This window comes from Heptranchias perlo, unplaced genomic scaffold (assembly GCF_035084215.1).
Source record: "Heptranchias perlo isolate sHepPer1 unplaced genomic scaffold, sHepPer1.hap1 HAP1_SCAFFOLD_1906, whole genome shotgun sequence".
NCBI classification, from domain to species: Eukaryota; Metazoa; Chordata; class Chondrichthyes; order Hexanchiformes; family Hexanchidae; genus Heptranchias; species Heptranchias perlo.
Window position 1 is genome coordinate 1 of NW_027139172.1, and position 17570 is coordinate 17570.

The following is a 17570-nucleotide window of genomic DNA, read 5'->3' on the forward strand; positions in this document are numbered from 1 at the left end:
TGGGGAGGGGAAGAGGGGGGGGGAGGGGAAGAGGGGGGGGAGGGGAAGAGGGGGGGGAGGGGAAGAGGGGGGGGAGGGGAAGAGGGGGGGAGGGGAAGAGGGGGGGGGAGGGGAAGAGGGGGGGGAGGGGAAGAGGGGGGGGAGGGGAAGAGGGGGGGGGGAGGGGAAGAGGGGGGGGGAGGGGAAGAGGGGGGGGGAGGGGAAGAGGGGGGGGAGGGGAAGAGGGGGGGGAGGGGAAGAGGGGGGGGGAGGGGAAGAGGGGGGGGAGGGGAAGAGGGGGGGAGGGGAAGAGGGGGGGAGGGGAAGAGGGGGGGGAGGGGAAGAGGGGGGGGAGGGGAAGAGGGGGGGGGGAGGGGAAGAGGGGGGGGAGGGGAAGAGGGGGGGGAGGGGAAGAGGGGGGGGAGGGAAGAGGGGGGGGGAGGGGAAGAGGGGGGGGGGGTAGGGGAAGAGGGGGGGTAGGGGAAGAGGGGGGGGGAGGGGAAGAGGGGGGGGGTAGGGGAAGAGGGGGGGGGGGTAGGGGAAGAGGGGGGGGGAGGGGAAGAGGGGGGGGAGGGGAAGGGGGGGGGGGGGAGGGGAAGAGGGGGGGGGGAGGGGAAGAGGGGGGGGGGGGAGGGGAAGAGGGGGGGGGAGGGGAAGAGGGGGGGGGGAGGGGAAGAGGGGGGGGGGGGAGGGGAAGAGGGGGGGGGGGGGGGAGGGGAAGAGGTTCTGTATAAATACTGCCTGATCCTCAAACTGCACAATATTCACCTATCTTCACCTGGGTCAGACTTAGCCCGCTACAGCTGCCTGATATTCCATTTAAATATGCAGATTGTGCAAAGTCTCTCTCCCCACAGTCACCTGTTCAATTCTCTGTACAGGAAGGGGTTGCCAAGGGGTGCAGCTGCTTTGATTTTCTCACCTGGGATCCTGCTGACCTGTGCTTCCTCTTCCATAAAGGGGGATGACTTTGTCTCGACTGATCCCTGCTTTGCAAACAGGGCAAACCTGTCGGTTAGGTCTCGTCTCCAACCACTGTCATAACAAACACCAGAGGCTCTCAGTTAGTGATAATCTCACTCCAAACAAAAGAGACAAAGAAAATAGCATTTCCAGCTCAACATAATTCAAAAGGAACTGAAGACTGCCCACGAGAGACATTTTTGCAGTACAAATATATTGATTTATAGGTTGTTTAACGGCGGCAGAGTCCTTACATGGCAAAAATGTTTCTACTGAACTTCCACACCACCTGAAATACTAAGCGCATCTCCCTGGAGGTCTCAGTCTTCTTATTTTCACACTGTTGCCCTTTAAATTTGTATAGAAAATGCTCGCTCCCAGACCATTGCAACCTGAACAATAGAGGACAACAACAACTTGCATTTATATAGCGCCTTTAACGTAGTAAATGTCCCATAGCATTTCACAGGAGCGATTATCAAACAAAATTTGACACCGAGCCACATAAAGAGATATTAGGACTAGTCAAAAGCTTGGTTTTAAGAACTTAAAGGAGAAGAGAGGGTAGAGAGGCAAAGAGGTTTAGGAGGGAATTCCAGAGCTTAGGGCCTAGGCAGCTGAAGGCACGGCCGTCAATGGTGGAGTGACTGAAATCAGGGATGCATAAGAGGTCAGAATTGGAGGAGTGCGGAGATCTTAGAGGGTTGTAGGGCTGGAGGAGGTTACAGAGATAGGGAGGGGCGAGGCCACGGAGGGATTTCCAAGGAACGTAGGGACTGCTAGACGATAAAAGACCAAGGCCCATCGTTCACCTTCTACCATCCTGGCCGTTGCATGATCCCAGGTGAGAAAATCAAAGCAGCTGCATGATACAACAATAATAGAGATGTTGACTATTCATAGCAATATTCTCTGTCAATACAACTGACCCAGAAAGGAGGTGAGGAAAACCCCCAGTGGAGGAGAGCTTTGGGAATCATAGGTCCAAAGTCACCTGTTCCTCCTAAGTCTGTTACACTTACCATGTTAGGTCTCAAATTACTCATATACTGTATCCCAAACTATTATTTTCTGAAAGAAATCGATATCGTTTTTGACTAATTTGATTGAGATCTTTGATGAAGCATCGGAGAAGGTCGATGAGGGTAGTGTGGTTGATGTTGTGTATTTGGACTTTCAAAAGGCATTTGATGAAGTACCACATAATAGGCTTGTTAGTAAAATTAAAGCCCATGGGATTAAAGGGACAGTGGCAGTGTGGATACAAAATTAGTTAAGGAACAGAAAGTGGTGATGAACGGTCGTTTTTCAGACTGGAGGGAAGTAAACAGTGGTGTTCCCCAGGGGTCAGTATTAGGACCACTGCTCTTTTTTGATATATATTGATGACCTGGACTTGGGTATGGAGGGTATAATTTCAAAGTTTGCAGATGACGTGAAACTCGGAAATGTAGTAAACAATGTGGAGGATAGTAACAGACTTCAGGAGGACACAGACAGACTGGTGAAATGGGCAGACACAGGGCAGATCAAATTTAATGTAGAGAAGTGTGAAGTGATGCATTTTGGTAGGAGAATGAGGAGAGGCAATATAAACTAAATGGTACAATTTTGAAGGGGCTACAGGAACAGAGAGACCTGGGGGTTCACATTCACAAATCATTGAAGGTGACAGGACAAGTTGAGAAGGCTGTTAAAAAAGCATATGGGATCCTGGGCTTTATTAATAGAGGCATAGAGTAGAAAAGCAAGGAAGTTATGCTGAACCTTTATAAAACACTGGAGAGTTGTGTTCAATTCCGAGCACCGCACTTTCAAAAGGGAATTAGATAAACACTTGGAGAAAAAATTTACAGGCCTATGGGGAAAGAGCAGGGGAAATGGGATTAACTGGACAGCTCTTTCGAAGAGCAGGCACCGGCAGGATGGACCAAATGGCCTCCTCCTGTGCTGTACCTATTTATGATATTATGAATTTGCATTTGAATGAATTAACACTAACTGCTTCTACCATCTCCCCAGGGAGCCTGCTCCATAGATTGACCACTCGCTCACTGAAATAACATTTTCGCAGATTAGTTTTGAATTTAGCCTCTTCAACACAGGCTGTGTCCCCTGCTTCCACTGTTCTGGACAAGGGGAAATAACTTGCCATGGTCAAGGTTATCTAGTCCCTTCATAATCCTAAAAACAGTAATCAGATCAACTCTCAACCTTCTCTTTTCCAGTGAGAACATGTCCAATTTACATAATTGCTCCTCATAATCCAATCCCTCCTCCCCTTCAATCATTCTGGTTGCTCTCTCCAAAATGGCAGATTTGCTAAATACATACATTGTATCGGCCTTCACGGTAGAGGATAGAATCATAGAAAATTTACGACACAGGAGGCTGTTCGGCCCACCATGTCCGCGCCAGTTGAAAAATCAGCCAGCTTTATCCCACTTTCCAGCAACTGGTACGTAGCCTATAGGTTACAGCTCTTCAAGTGCTCATCCAGGTACTTTTTAATTGAGTTGAGGGTTTCTGCCTCTACCACCCTTTCAGGCAGTGAGTTCCAGACCCCCACCACCCTCTGGGTGAAATTTATTTTCCTCAGCTCCCCTTTAATCCTTCTACCAATCACTTTAAATCTATGCCTCCTGGTTATTGACCTCTCCGCTAAGGGAAATAGGTCCTTCCTATCCACTCTATCCAGGCCCCTCATAATTTTATACACCTCAATTAAATCTCCCCTCAGCCTCCTCTGTTCCAAAGAAAACAACCCCAGCCTACCCAATCTTTCCTCACAGCTAAAATTCTCCAGTCCTGGCAACATCCTCGTAAATCTCCTTTGTACCCTCTCTAGTGCAATTACATCTTTCCTGTAATGTGGAGACCAGAACTGTACACAGTATTCAAGCTGTGGCCTAACTAGTGTTTTATACAGTTCCAGCATAACCTCCCTGCTCTTATATTCTAAGCCTCAACTAATAATGAAAAGTATTCCATATGCCTTCTTAACCATCTTATCTACCTGTCCTGCTACCTTCAGGGATCTGTGGACATGCACTCCAAGATCCCTCTCTTTCTCTACATCTCTCAGTATCCTCCCATTTATCATGTATTCCCTTGCCTTATTTGCCCTCCCCAAATGCATTACCTCACACTTCTCTGGATTGAATTTCATTTGGCATTTTTCTGCCCATCTGACCAGTCCATTGATATCTTCCTGCAGTCTGCAGCTTTCTTCCTCACTATCAACCACACAGCCAATTTTTGTATCATCTGCAAACTACATTTAATTCCAAATCATTAATATGTACCACAAAAAGCAAGGAACCCAGTATTGAACCCTGCGAAATCCCACTGGAAACAGCCTTCCAGTCAAAAAAACACCCATCGACCATTACCCTTTGCTTCCTGCCAATGAGCCAATTTTGAATCCAATTTGCCACTCTCCCTTGGATCCCATGGGCTTATACTTTTTTTTAAACCAGTCTGCCATGTGGGACCTCGTCAAAAGCCTTGCTAAAATCCATGCACACTACATCAAATGCGCTACCCTCATCAATCCTCCTTGTTACCTCCTCAAAAAATTCAAACAAGTTGGTCAGACACGACTGTCTCTTAACAAATCCGTGCTGACTGTCCTAGATTACTCCGTGCCTTTCTAAGTGAAGGTTTATCCTGTCCCTCGGAATTGTTTCCAATAATTTGTCCACCACCGAGGTTAGACTGACTGGCCTCTAATTACTCGGTCTATCCCTCTCTCCCTTTTTAAACAACGGTACAATGTTAGCAGTCCTCCAATCCTCCGGTAACACGCCTGTATCCACGGAGGATTGGAAAATGATGGTCAGAGCCTCCGCTATTTCCTCCCTGGCTTCTTTTAACAGCCTGGGATACATTTCATCCGGCCCTGGTGATATATCTACTTTCAAAGATGCTAATCCCTTTAATGCTTCCTCTTTAACTAAGTTTATCCCATCCAATATTTCACACTCCTCCTCAACTACAATCTCTGCGTCGTCCCTCTCTTTTGTGAAGACAGACGCAAAGTATTCATTAAGAACCATACCCACATCTTCCGCCTCCACACATAGGTTACCTTTTTGGTCTCTAACAGGCCCTACTCTTTCCTTAGTTATCCTCTTGCTCTTTATGTACTTAGAAAACATGTTTGGATTTTCCTTGCCAAAATTTTTTCATGCCCCCTCTTTGCTTTCCTAATTTCCTTTTTAATTTCACCCCTGTACTTTCTAAGGCAAGTAAAAAAAAAGTTGAAATCCCAGTAACCACATTCACTGCCGTAGCCCTATCAAACTCCTTTATCACACCCTCAAAGAAAACCAGAAAGTTAGCAAGGGAATGATACACTCAGGTCAGTGAACAATATTTAGGATTAGCACAGGAGAAGGCCATTCAGCCCATCATGCCTGTGCTGGCTCTTTAAAAGAGCTGTCCAATTAGTCACTCCCCTGCTTTTTCCCCATAGCCCTGCAAATTATTTCCCTTCAAGTATTTATCCAATTCCCTTTTGAAAGAGAACAACCCCAGCTTTGCCAGTCTCTCCACTTAACTGAAGTCCCTCCTCCCTGGTACCATTCTAATAAATCTCTTCTGTATCCTTTCCTAACATCCTTCCTAAAGTGTGGTGCCCAGAATTGAACACAATAAAGGTGATTAGGTTTAGCATGACTTCCTTGCTTTTGTACTCTATGCCTCTATTAATAAAGGCCAGGTTCCCATATGCTTTTTTAACAGCCTTCTCAACTTATCCTGCCTTCAAAGATTTGTGTACATATCTCTCTGTTCTTGCACCCCCTTTACAATTGTACCATTTAGTTTATATTGCTTCTCCTCATTCTTCCCACCAAAATGCATCCTTTCACACTTCTCTGCGTTAAATTTGATCTGCCCTGTGTCTGCCCATTTCACCAGTCTGTCTGTGTCCTCCTGAAATCTGTTACTATCCTCCACATTATTTACTACATTTCCGAGTATCATCTGCAAACTTTGAAATTATACCCTCTGTACCCAAGTCTAGGTCGTTAATATATATCAAAAAGAGCAGTGGTCCTAATAAGGTGGTCCTAGATCAAGCACTACTTCCTTCCTCGTTGGGCTGGAAACACACTTTTCAATTCTCTTGAACACATTTCAGGAATTCCTCCCTCTCTTTGCCCTTTACACTGTTACTATCCCAGTCTATATTGGAATAATTGAAGTCCCCCATTATCACTACTCTATAGTTCTTGCATCTTTCTGTAATTTGCCTGAAAATTTGCTCCTCTATCTCCTTCCCACTATTTGGTGGCCTATAGTATACACCCAGTAGTGTAATAGCTCCTCTATTGTTCCTTAATTCTAACCATAGATTCTGTCTTTGACCCTCAACTATATCATCCCTTTCCAGTGTTATAATACTGCCCCCCCACCCCTCCTTTCTTTCCTTCCCTATCGTTCCTGAATACCTTGTAGCCAGGAATATTAAAGTAGCCAATCCTCCCCTCCTTTGAGCCAGGTCTCTGTTATTACCACTGTATCATGGTCCCATGAGGCTATTTGAACCTGCAGCTCACCAACCTTATTTACCACGCTACGAGCAATCTCACCATAAAGGGCATTTTCCCCTGTCTGATCCCTCCTATTTCTGAACTGTTCTTTACTCCAGTGCTACTTGTCCCTCTCAGTCCTCTATGCACCTTGTTTCTCCTTTCTAATGTTTCATCCCAATGCCCATTCATAACAATATAGATCATTTAAACTATTTCACCTGAATATCATCAGGGGTAAAAGGGTTAAATTATGAGGACAGATTGCATTGACTAGGTTTGTATTCCCTTGAATATAGAAGATTAAGGGGTGATCTAATTGAGACATTTCAGATGATTAAAGGAGTTGATAGTTTCTCTCTATCCACCCTATTTCCTCTGGTGGTGGAGCCCAGTACAAAGAGGCATAACCTAAAATTAGAGCTGGACTGTTCAGGGGTGATGTCAGGAAGCACTTGTTCACACAAAGGGGTGTGGAAATCTGGAACTCTCTTGCTCAAAAAGCTGTTGAGGCTGGGTCATAGAATCATACAGCACAGAAGGAGGCCAATCGGCCTGTCGTGCCTATGTTGGCTCTTTGAAAGAGCTGTCCGATTTAGTCCCACACCGCAGCTTTTTCCCCATAATCCTGTAAATTAATCCTCTTCAAGTACATGTCCAATTGCCTTTTGAAAGTTCCTATGGAATCTGCTTCCACCACCATTTCAGGTAGTGCGTTCCAGATCTTCACAACCCTCTGTGAAAAAAGTTCTCCTCAGTTCCCCTCTAGTGCTTTTGCCAATTATTTTAAATCTATAACCTCTGGTTACTGACCCACTTGTCAGAGGAAACAGTTTTCTCCCTGCTTGCTTTATCAAAACCTCTCATCATTCTGAATACCTCTATTAAATCTCCCCATAACCTTCTCTGCTCTAAGGAGAACAATCCCAGCTTCTCCAATCTCTCCACATAACTGAAGTCACTCATCCCTGGAATCATCCTGGTAAACTTGACCGGACCCTCTCTAAGGCCTTGACATCCTTCTTAATGTGCGGTGTCCAGAATTGTACACAATTCTCCAGCTGAGGCCTAACCAGTGATTTGTAAGGGTTTAGCATCATTACCTTGTTTTTGTATTCAATGCCCCTATTTACAAAGCCAAGTATCCCATAAGCTTTCTTAACCACCTTATCAACCTGCCCTGCCACCTTCAAAGATTTGTGAATATGCACCCCCAGGTCCCTCTGCTTTTGCACCCCCCTCAAAATTTCTATTTAGATTATAAATGTCTTGGGTGTTTATGTTCTCGGGGTGGGTGTCAGTGGGTGTTTATGTTCTCGGGGTGGGTGTCAGTGGGTGTTTATGTTCTCGGGGTGGGTGTCAGTGGGTGTTTATGCTCGTGGGGTGGGTGTCAGTGGGTGTTTATGTTCTCGGGGTGGGTGTCAGTGGGTGTTTATGTTCTCGGGGTGGGTGTCAGTGGGTGTTTATGTTCTCGGGGTGGGTGTCAGTGGGTGTTTATGTTCTCGGGGTGGGTGTCAGTGGGTGTTTATGTTCTCGGGGTGGGTGTCAGTGGGTGTTTATATATTCCCACTATTCATCAGAAAAGATCGATCATGTCTCAGAGGATGTGGCCTGAACTAATGGACACGTGAACAACTCCCTGCCCAAATCAGCAAAAGAAGGAACTTCCATTTATACAGAACCTTTCATGGTCTCATGACGTCCCAAAGTGTTTCACAGGCAATTAAATACTTTTTGAAGTGTAGTCACTGTTGCAAATTAGACAAATGGGGCAGCCAATTTGCACACAGCAAAATCCCACAAACAGCAATGAGATAATGACCAGATATTCTCTACCACTGAAGGCAGTGAATATATTTGAGAAGGAGCTAGATAGATTCCTAGACACAAAAGGCATCAAGGGGTATGGGGAGAGAGTGGGAATATGGTATTGAGATAGAGGATCAGCCTTGATCATATTGAATGGCGGAGCAGGCTCGAAGGGCCAAATGGCCTACTCCTGCTCCTATTTTCTATGTTTCTATGTTTAGTGATTTTGTTTGAGGGGTAGTTATTGGCCAGGACACCATGGGAGAACTCCCCCTGTTCTTGTTCCAATAGTATTTGTGGGAACTTTTATGTCCACGAGAGGGCAGATGTGGCCTCGGTTTAATGTCTCATCCGAAAGACAACACCTTCGACAATGAAGCACGTGGAGTGTAAGCCTGAATTATGGGCTCAAGTCTCTGGAGTCGGGGCTTAAACCTACGACCTTCTGACTCAGGGGCGAGAGGGCTACCACTGAGCAACTGCTGACACTTCAGCAGTCAATAAGTGGGCCTTAATCTCAGCATCAATTGGAACCAGTGAGTTAGCCAATGGCCGTCACATCTTGAGTTAAGGAGGGCTGCGTGAACAGAGTGAGAGTGACAGAGACGTACCTGGTGTAAGCAGGGCCAGCTGTAGACATCCCCATGTTTCACCGGAAACAGGAACAAAATATCGGAAAAGAGTTAGCATATTAGAACCTTTAGGATCAAGAACCATATCCTTCAACCCCACCGACACAACTCTCCCCCCGACTGTATCGGTCTACCCCTCCCCCCATCACCGTATCGGTCTACCCCTCCCCCCATCACCGTATCGGTCTACCCCTCCCCCCATCACCGTATCGGTCTACCCCTCCCCCCATCACCGTATCGGTCTACCCCTCCCCCCATCACCGTATCGGTCTACCCCTCCCCCCATCACCGTATCGGTCTACCCCTCCCCCCATCACCGTATCGGTCTACCCCTCCCCCCATCACCGTATCGGTCTACCCCTCCCCCCATCACCGTATCGGTCTACCCCTCCCCCATCACCGTATCGGTCTACCCCTCCCCCCATCACCGTATCGGTCTACCCCTCCCCCCATCACCGTATCGGTCTACCCCTCCCCCATCACCGTATCGGTCTACCCCTCCCCCCATCACCGTATCGGTCTACCCCTCCCCCCATCACCGTATCGGTCTACCCCTCCCCCCATCACCGTATCGGTCTACCCCTCCCCCCATCACCGTATCGGTCTACCCCTCCCCCCATCACCGTATCGGTCTACCCCTCCCCCCTCACCGTATCGGTCTACCCCTCCCCCCATCACCGCCCCTCCCCTCTCACCAGAACAGGTGGCCGCACAGACTGATCACCGCGTCCTTGGCCGTGTCCAGGCAGATGTTACACTCGAACGTGCTGTCCTGGCCTCTGTTCTCCCCGGAGGCGCGGCCTCTGCTCTCCCCGGGGCCTGGGCCTGGACCTCTGCTGTCGCCGGGGCCGGGGCCTGGGCCTCTGCTGTCCCCGGGGCCGGGGCCTGGGCCTCTGCTGTCCCCGGGGCCGGGGCCTGGGCCTCTGCTGTCCCCGGGGCCGGGGCCTGGGCCTCTGCTGTCCCCGGGGCCGGGGCCTGGGCCTCTGCTGTCCCCGGGGCCGGGGTCTCTCTCGGCTCCTGCTGCCGCCGAGCCCGAACTCGCCATCTCCCCACTAACAACACGCCGACATCCGCCTTGCTACCGGAACGGACCGTGTCCTAGCAACCGCTCCGGGCGGCGCTGGAATCCGGTCCCCCGCAACATGGGACCGGGCAAAGGTTCCGCTCCCAGCGAAGGGCCTCAATTTTCCATTTGTTGAGCTGATCCTGCTCTGCACCTGATTTTTTTCTCATGCAAATCCAGGTAAGCTCACCACTTAAAGACTGGAATTCAACAGCACCTTTCACAACCTCAGGACAGCCCAAAGTGCTTTACAACCAATCAAGTACTTTATTTATTTATTCATGGCATGTGGGCGTTGCTGGCGAGGCCGGCATTTATTGCCCATCCCTAATTGCCCCTTGAGAAGGTGGTGGTGAGCCGCCTTCTTGAACCGCTGCAGTCCGTGTGGTGACGGTTCTCCCACAGTGCTGTTAGGAAGGGAGTTCCAGGATTTTGACCCAGCGACGATGAAGGAACGGCGATATATTTCCAAGTCGGGATGGTGTGTGACTTGGAGGGGAACGTGCAGGTGGTGTTGTTCCCATGTGCCTGCTGCTCTTGTCCTTCTCGGTGGTAGAGGTCGTGGGTTTGGGAGGTGCTGTCGAAGAAGCCTTGGCGAGTTGCTGCAGTGCATCCTGTGGATGAATGTAAGGACTTGCACAACACCAGGTTATAGTCCAACAGTTTTATTTTAAATCACAAGCTTTCGGAGCTTTCCTCCTTCGTCAGGTGAGTCTGTTGGACTATAACCTAGTGTTGTGCAAGTCCTTACATTTGTCCACCCCAATCCATCACCGGCATCTCCACAGCATCCTGTGGATGGTGCACACTGCAGCCACTGTGTGTCGATGGTGAAGGGAGTGAATATTTACGGTGGTGGATGGGGTGCCAATTAAGCGGGCTGCTTTGTCCTGGATGGTCTTGAGAGTTGTTGGAGCTGCACTCATCCAGGCAAGTGGAGAGTATTCCATCACACTCCTGACTTGTGCCTTGTAGATGATGGAAAGACTTTGGGGAGTCAGGAGGTGAGTCACTCGCCGCAGAATTCCCAGCATCTGACCTGCTCTTGTAGCCACAGTATTTACGTGGCTGGTCCAGTTAAGTTTCTGGTCAATGGTGACCCCCCCAGGATGTTGATGGTGGGGGATTCGGCGATGGTAATGCCGTTGAATGTCAAGGGGAGGTGGTTAGACTCTCTCTTGTTGGAGATGGTCATTGTCTGGCGCAAATGTTACTTGCCACTTATGAGCCCAAGCCTGGATGTTGTCCAGGTCTTGCTGCATGCGGGCTCGGACTGCTTCATTATCTGAGGGGTTGCGAATGGAACTGAACACTGTGCAATCATCAGCAAACATCTCCATTTCTGACCTTATGATGGAGGGAAGGTCATTGATGAAGCAGCTGAAGATGGTTGGGCCTAGGACACTGCCCGGAGGAACTCCTGCAGCAATGTCCTGGGGCTGAGATGATTGGCCTCCAACAACCACTACCATTTTTGTGCTAGATATGACTCCAGCCACTGGAGAGATTTTCCCCTGATTCCCATTGACTTCAATTTTACTCGAGCTCCTTGGTGCCACACTCGGTCAAATGCTGCCTTGATGTCAAGGGCAGTCACTGTCACCTCACCTCTGGAATTCAGCTCTTTTGTCCATGTTTGGACCAAGGCTGTAATGAGGTCTGGAGCCGAGTGGTCCTGGCGGAACCCAAACTGAGCATCGGTGAGCAAGTGCCGTTTGATAGCACTGTCGACGACACCTTCCATCACTTTGCTGATGATTGAGAGTAAACTGATAGGGCGGTAATGTTGGTAATGAGGCTGTTGTAATGTAGGAAACATTAGTTGTCCTCGGTGTCCTGGACCCAATATTTATCCCTCAACCAACATCACTAAAAAAAACAGATGATCTGGTCATTTACCTCATTGCTGTTTGTACCCCAAACATTGCTATTTGTACCCCAATTTGCACACAGAAGATCCCACAAACAGCAATGAGGTAAATGACCAGATCATCTGTTTTTTTAGTGATGTTGGTTGAGGGATAAATATTGGGTCCAGGACACCGAGGACAACTCCCCTGCTCTTCTTCAAATAGTGCCATGGGATCTTTTATAACCAGCTGAGAGGGCAGGCATCAGTTTAACATCACATTGAAAGACGGCACCTCCGACAGTGCAGCACTCCCTCAGTCCTGCACTGGAGTGTCACCCTGAATTATGGGCTCATGTTTCTGGAGTGGGGGCTTGAACTCTCAATCTTCTGACATAGACACAAGTGCTATCCACTGTGCCAGGGCAGACACTCCACTTGTTTATTTATCTAAGCTTTTTCTTCTTCATTTCAGAGGAATCACAACATTAATTGGGAATTGCAACAGGGATGCCTACTGTGTTCAATGGTATTCTGCTGTTCCCCAACCGGAGAGAATGAAACTTGCCTTTCTGTAGCGTTTTACCGCATCTCTCAAACATACCAAAGCACTTCACACAATTGAGACTTAAACCCACAACCTTCTGAGTCAGAAGCAAGATTGAACCATTCTGGCACTTATTCACTGCCTGTAATGTACAAAAGCCACACCTCCTCAGTTACCCTCAGCAGAAGACTGCTGTATACAGTGCACATTAATATTTGATTGCCTCATTTAAGCTTGAATCAGACTGTCTGATCCTGCAAGCACCACTAATAAATAGCTAGGTCTTAAAACAGAGGTTAACAGCTTTGCTCTGATCTTCTGCTACAGAAATCCAGAAAGGAGCTAATTCAAGGAACAGAAATCACTGCTGGCTCATTAGGTAAACACTACGCTGCGGGTGGCAGAGTGTAAAGCCTGTAGAGGCTCGATGGTTGTGTTGAGACAGAAGGGAAGTGGCGAAGGCAAAATTGTCCTCAACAAAGAAACATAGAAATTTACAGCACAGCAGGAGGCCATTCGGCCCATCGTGTCCGCGCCAGCCGAAAAAGAGCTCGCCAGCTTAATCCCACTTTCCAGCACTTGGTCTGTAGCCCTGTAGGTTACAGCACTTCAAGTGCACATCCAGGTACTTTTTAAATGAGTTGAGGGTTTCTGCCTCGACCACCCTGTCAGGCAGTGAGTTCCAGACCCCCAACACCCTCTCTGGGTGAAAAAGATTTTCCTCGGCTCCCGTTAATCCTTCTACCAATTACTTTAAAGCTTTAAATTAATTAATAACCCCCTGGTTAATGACCTCTCTGCTAAGGGATATAGGTCCTCCCTAACCACTCTATCTAAGTCCCTCATAATTTTGTACACCTCAATTAAATCACCCCTCAGCCTCCTCTGTTCCAAAGAAAACAACCCCAGCCTATCCAATCTTTCTTCATAGCTAAAATTCCCCAGTCTTGGCAACATCCTCGTAAATCTCCTCTGTACCCTCTCCAGTGCAATTACATCTTTCCTGTAATGTGGTGACCAGAACTGTACTCAGTACTCAAGCTGTAGCCGAACCAATGTTTTATACAGTTCCAGCATAACCTCCCTGCTCTTATATTCTGTGCCTCGGCTAGTAAAGGAAAGTATCCCATATGCCTTCTTAACCACCTTATCTACCTGTCCTGCTACCTTCAGGGATCTGTGAACATGCACTCCAAGGTCCCTCTGTTCCTCGACACCTCTCAGTATCCTCCAATTTATTGTGTACTCCCTTGCCTTGTTTGCCCTCCCCAAATGCCTTACCTCATATTTGTCTGGATTCAATTCCATTTGCCACTTTTTTGCCCACCTGACCATACGGGTACGGTAGCATAGTGGTTATGTTACTGGACTAATAATCCAGAGGCCTGGACTAATAATCCGGAGTCATGAGTTCAAATCCTGCCACTGCAGCTGGGGAATTTAAATTCAATTAATTAAATTCAATTACCAGTATCAGTAATGATGGCCATGAAACTACCGGATTGTCGTTAAAAACCCAGCTGGTTCACTAATGCCCTTTAGGGAAGGAAACCTTCCGTCCTTACCCGGTCTGGCCTATATGTGATGTCAGCCCCACAGCAATGTGATTGATTCTTAATTGCCCTCTGAAATGGCCTAGCAAGCCACTCAGTTGTAAAATCTCGCTTAAAAAAAGTCATAATAAGAATAAAACCGGACGGACCACGAGGCACCGCACACGACAAAGGCAAACCAAGCCCAGTCGACCCTGCAAAGTCCTCCTCACTAACATCTGGGGACTTGTGCCAAAATTGGGAGAGCTGTCCCACAGACGAGTCAAGCAACAGCCTGACATAGCCATACTCTCAGAATCATACCTTTCAGCCAACGTCCCAGAATCTTCCATCACCATCCCTGGGTATGTCCTGTCCCACCGGCAGGACAGACCCACCAGAGGTGGCGTTACAGTGATATACAGTCAGGAGGGAGTGGCCCTGGGAATCCTCAACATTGACTCTGGACCCCATGAAATCTCATGGCATCAGGTCAAACATGGGCAAAGAAACCTCCTGCTGATTACCACCTACCGTCCTCCCTCAACTGATGAATCAGTCCTCCTCCATGTTGAGCACCACTTGGAGGAAGCACTGAGGGTAGCAAGGGCACAAAATGTACTCTGGGTGGGGGACTTCAATGTCCATCACCAAGAGTGGCTCGGTAGCACCACTACTGACCGAGCTGGCTGAGTCCTGAAGGACATAGCTGCCAGACTGAGCCTACGGCAGGTGGTGAGTGAAACCACATGAGGGAAAAACTACTTGACCTCGTCCTCACCAATCTACTTGTCGCAAATGCATCTGTCCATGACAGTATTGGTAGGAGTGACCACCGCACAGTCCTCGTGGAGACGAAGTCCCGTCTTCGCACTGAGGACACCATCCAACGTGTTGTGTGGCACTACCACCGTGCTAAATGGGATAGATTCAGAACAGATCGAGCAGCTCAAAACTGGGCATCCATGAGGCGCTGTGGGCCATCAGCAGCAGCAGAATTGTATTCCAGCACAATCTGTAACCAGCCCGGCATATTCCTCACTCTACCATTACCAACAAGCCAGGGGATCAACCCTGGTTCAATGAGGAGTGCAGGAGAGCATGCCAGGAGCAGCACCAGCGTACCGAAAAATGAGGTGCCAACCTGGTGAAGCTGCAACTCAGGACTACATGCATGCTAAACAGTGGAAGCAACATGCTATAGACAGAGCTAAGCGATTCCACAACCAACGGATCAGATCAAAGCTTTGCAGTCCTGCCACATCCAGTCGTGAATGGTGGTGGACAATTAAACAACTAACGGGAGGAGGAGGCTCTGCAAACATCCCCATCCTCAATGATGGCGGAGTCCAGCACGTGAGTGCAAAAGACAAGGCTGAAGCGTTTGCAACCATCTTCAGCCAGAAGTGTCGAGTGGATGATCCATCTCGGCCTCCTCCCGATATCCCCACCATCACAGAAGCCAGTCTTCAGCCAATTCGATTCACTCTACGTGATATCAAGAAATGGCTGAATGCACTGGATATAGAAAAGGCTATGGGCCCCGACAACATCCCGGCTGTAGTGCTGAAGACTTGTGCTCCAGAACTAGCTGCCCCTCTAGCCAAGCTGTTCCAGTACAGCTACAACACTGGCATCTACCCGGCAAAGTGGAAAATTGCCCAGGTATGTCCTGTCCACAAAAAGCAGGACAAATCCAATCCGGACAATTACCGCCCCATCAGTCTACTCTCAATCATCAGCAAAGTGATGGAAGGTGTCATCGACAGTGCTGTCAAGCGGCACTTACTCACCAATAACCTGCTCACCGATGCTCAGTTTGGGTTCCGCCAGGACCACTCGGCTCCAGACCTCATTACAGCCTTGGTCCAAACATGGACAAAAGAGCTGAATTCCAGAGGTGAGGTGAGAGTGACTGCCCTTGACATCAAGGCAGCATTTGACCGAGTGTGGCACCAAGGAGCCCTAGTAAAATTGAAGTCAATGGGAATCAGGGGGAAAACTGTCCAGTGCCTGGAGTCATACCTAGCACAAAGGAAGATGGTAGATGTTGTTGGAGGCCAATCATCTCAGCCCCAGGGCATTGCTGCAGGAGTTCCCCAGGGCAGTGTCCTCGGCCCAACCATCTTCAGCTGCTTCATCAATGACCTTCCCTCCATCATAAGGTCAGAAATGGGGATGTTCGCTGATGACTGCACAGTGTTCAGTTCCATTCGCAACCCCTCAAATAATGAAGCAGTCCGAGCCCGCATCAACATCCTGGGGGTCACCATTGACCAGAAACTTAACTGGACCAGCCATATAAATACTGTGGCTACAAGAGCAGGTCAGAGGCTGGGTATTCTGCGGCGAGTGACTCACCTCCTGACTCCCCAAAGTCTTTCCACCATCTACAAGGCACAAGTCAGGAGTGTGATGGAATACTCTCCACTTGCCTGGATAAGTGCAGCTCCAACAACACTCAAGAAGCTCAACACCATCCAGGACAAAGCAGCCCGCTTGATTAGCACCCCATCCACCACCCTAAACATTCACTCCCTTCACCACCGACGCACAGTGGCTGCAGTGTGTACCATCCACAGGATGCACTGCAGCAACTCGCCAAGGCTTCTTCGACAGCACCTCCCACACCTGCGACCTCTACCACCTAGAAGGACAAGGGCAGCAGGTACATGGGAACAACACCACCTACACGTTCCCCTCCAAGTCACACACCATCCCGACTTGGAAATATATCGCCGTTCCTTCATCGTCGCTGGGTCAAAATCCTGGAACTCCCTTCCTAACAGCACTGTGGGAGAACCTTCACCACACGGACTGCAGCGGTTCAAGAAGGCGGCTCACCACCACCTTCTCAAGGGCAATTAGGGATGGGCAATAAATGCCGGCCTCGCCAGCGACGCCCACATCCTATGAACGAATATAAAAAAAGTCTACAGCTTTCCTCCTCACTATCAACCACACGGCCAATTTTTGTATCATCTGCAAACTTCTTAATCATGCTCCCTACATTTAAGTCCAAATCATTAATATAACAAAAAGCAAGGGACCTAGTACTGAGCCCTGTGGAACCCCACTGGAAACAGCCTTCCAGCCACAAAAAGACCCGTTGACCATTACCTTTTACTTCATGCCAACTTGCCACTCTCCTTTGGATCCCATAGGCTTTTATTTTTCTGACCAGTCTGTCATGTGGGACCTTGTCAAAAGCCTTGCTAAAATCCACGTTGACTACATCAAACATGTTAGCCTCATCAACCCTCCTTGTTATCACCTCAAAAAATACAATTATGTTAGTCAGACAGGACCTTCCCTGAACAAATCCATGCTGACTGTCCTTGATTACTCCATGCCTTTCTGAATGACGATTAATAATGTCCCTCAGAATATTTTCCAATAATTTGCCCACCACTGTGTAAGAATTAACCCAATAACAGATATAATTTAGTCAAATTATAATCAATAGTAGTAGAATGAAATGTACTATGAATCTATGTATCTATAAATGTAAACTGTACTGTGTATTAATATAGAATGAACCATGTAACGTGTGTTCAATAAGAAAGTGCTGGTGGGCAGAGAAGGATGCATGATGGTTATTATAGTCAAGTTTGCCAAAAAAACCTAACAGACCTTGGGGAAAATCACAGGCGCCAAAG

General features: G+C 48.3%; 1 protein-coding gene across 1 annotated transcript; it reads right to left on the minus strand.

Annotated features, from left to right (window-relative positions):
• Positions 1–897: 897 nt before the first annotated feature.
• On the minus strand, positions 898–10013 carry LOC137309897 (E3 ubiquitin-protein ligase RNF185-like). Its single transcript, XM_067977914.1, has 3 exons — positions 9616–10013; positions 8900–8918; positions 898–1014 (listed from the first exon to the last, which is right to left on the minus strand). The coding sequence occupies exons 1-3, from the start codon at positions 9963–9965 to the stop codon at positions 898–900; spliced, it is 486 nt and encodes a 161-aa protein (XP_067834015.1). The 5' UTR covers positions 9966–10013.
• Between the last annotated feature and the right edge of the window lie 7557 nt (positions 10014–17570).

Bases quoted from the DNA above. Each gene is read 5' to 3' on its own strand.
- LOC137309897 (XM_067977914.1), bottom strand. From the start codon at position 9,965: ATGGCGAGTTCGGGCTCGGCGGCAGCAGGAGCCGAGAGAGACCCCGGC.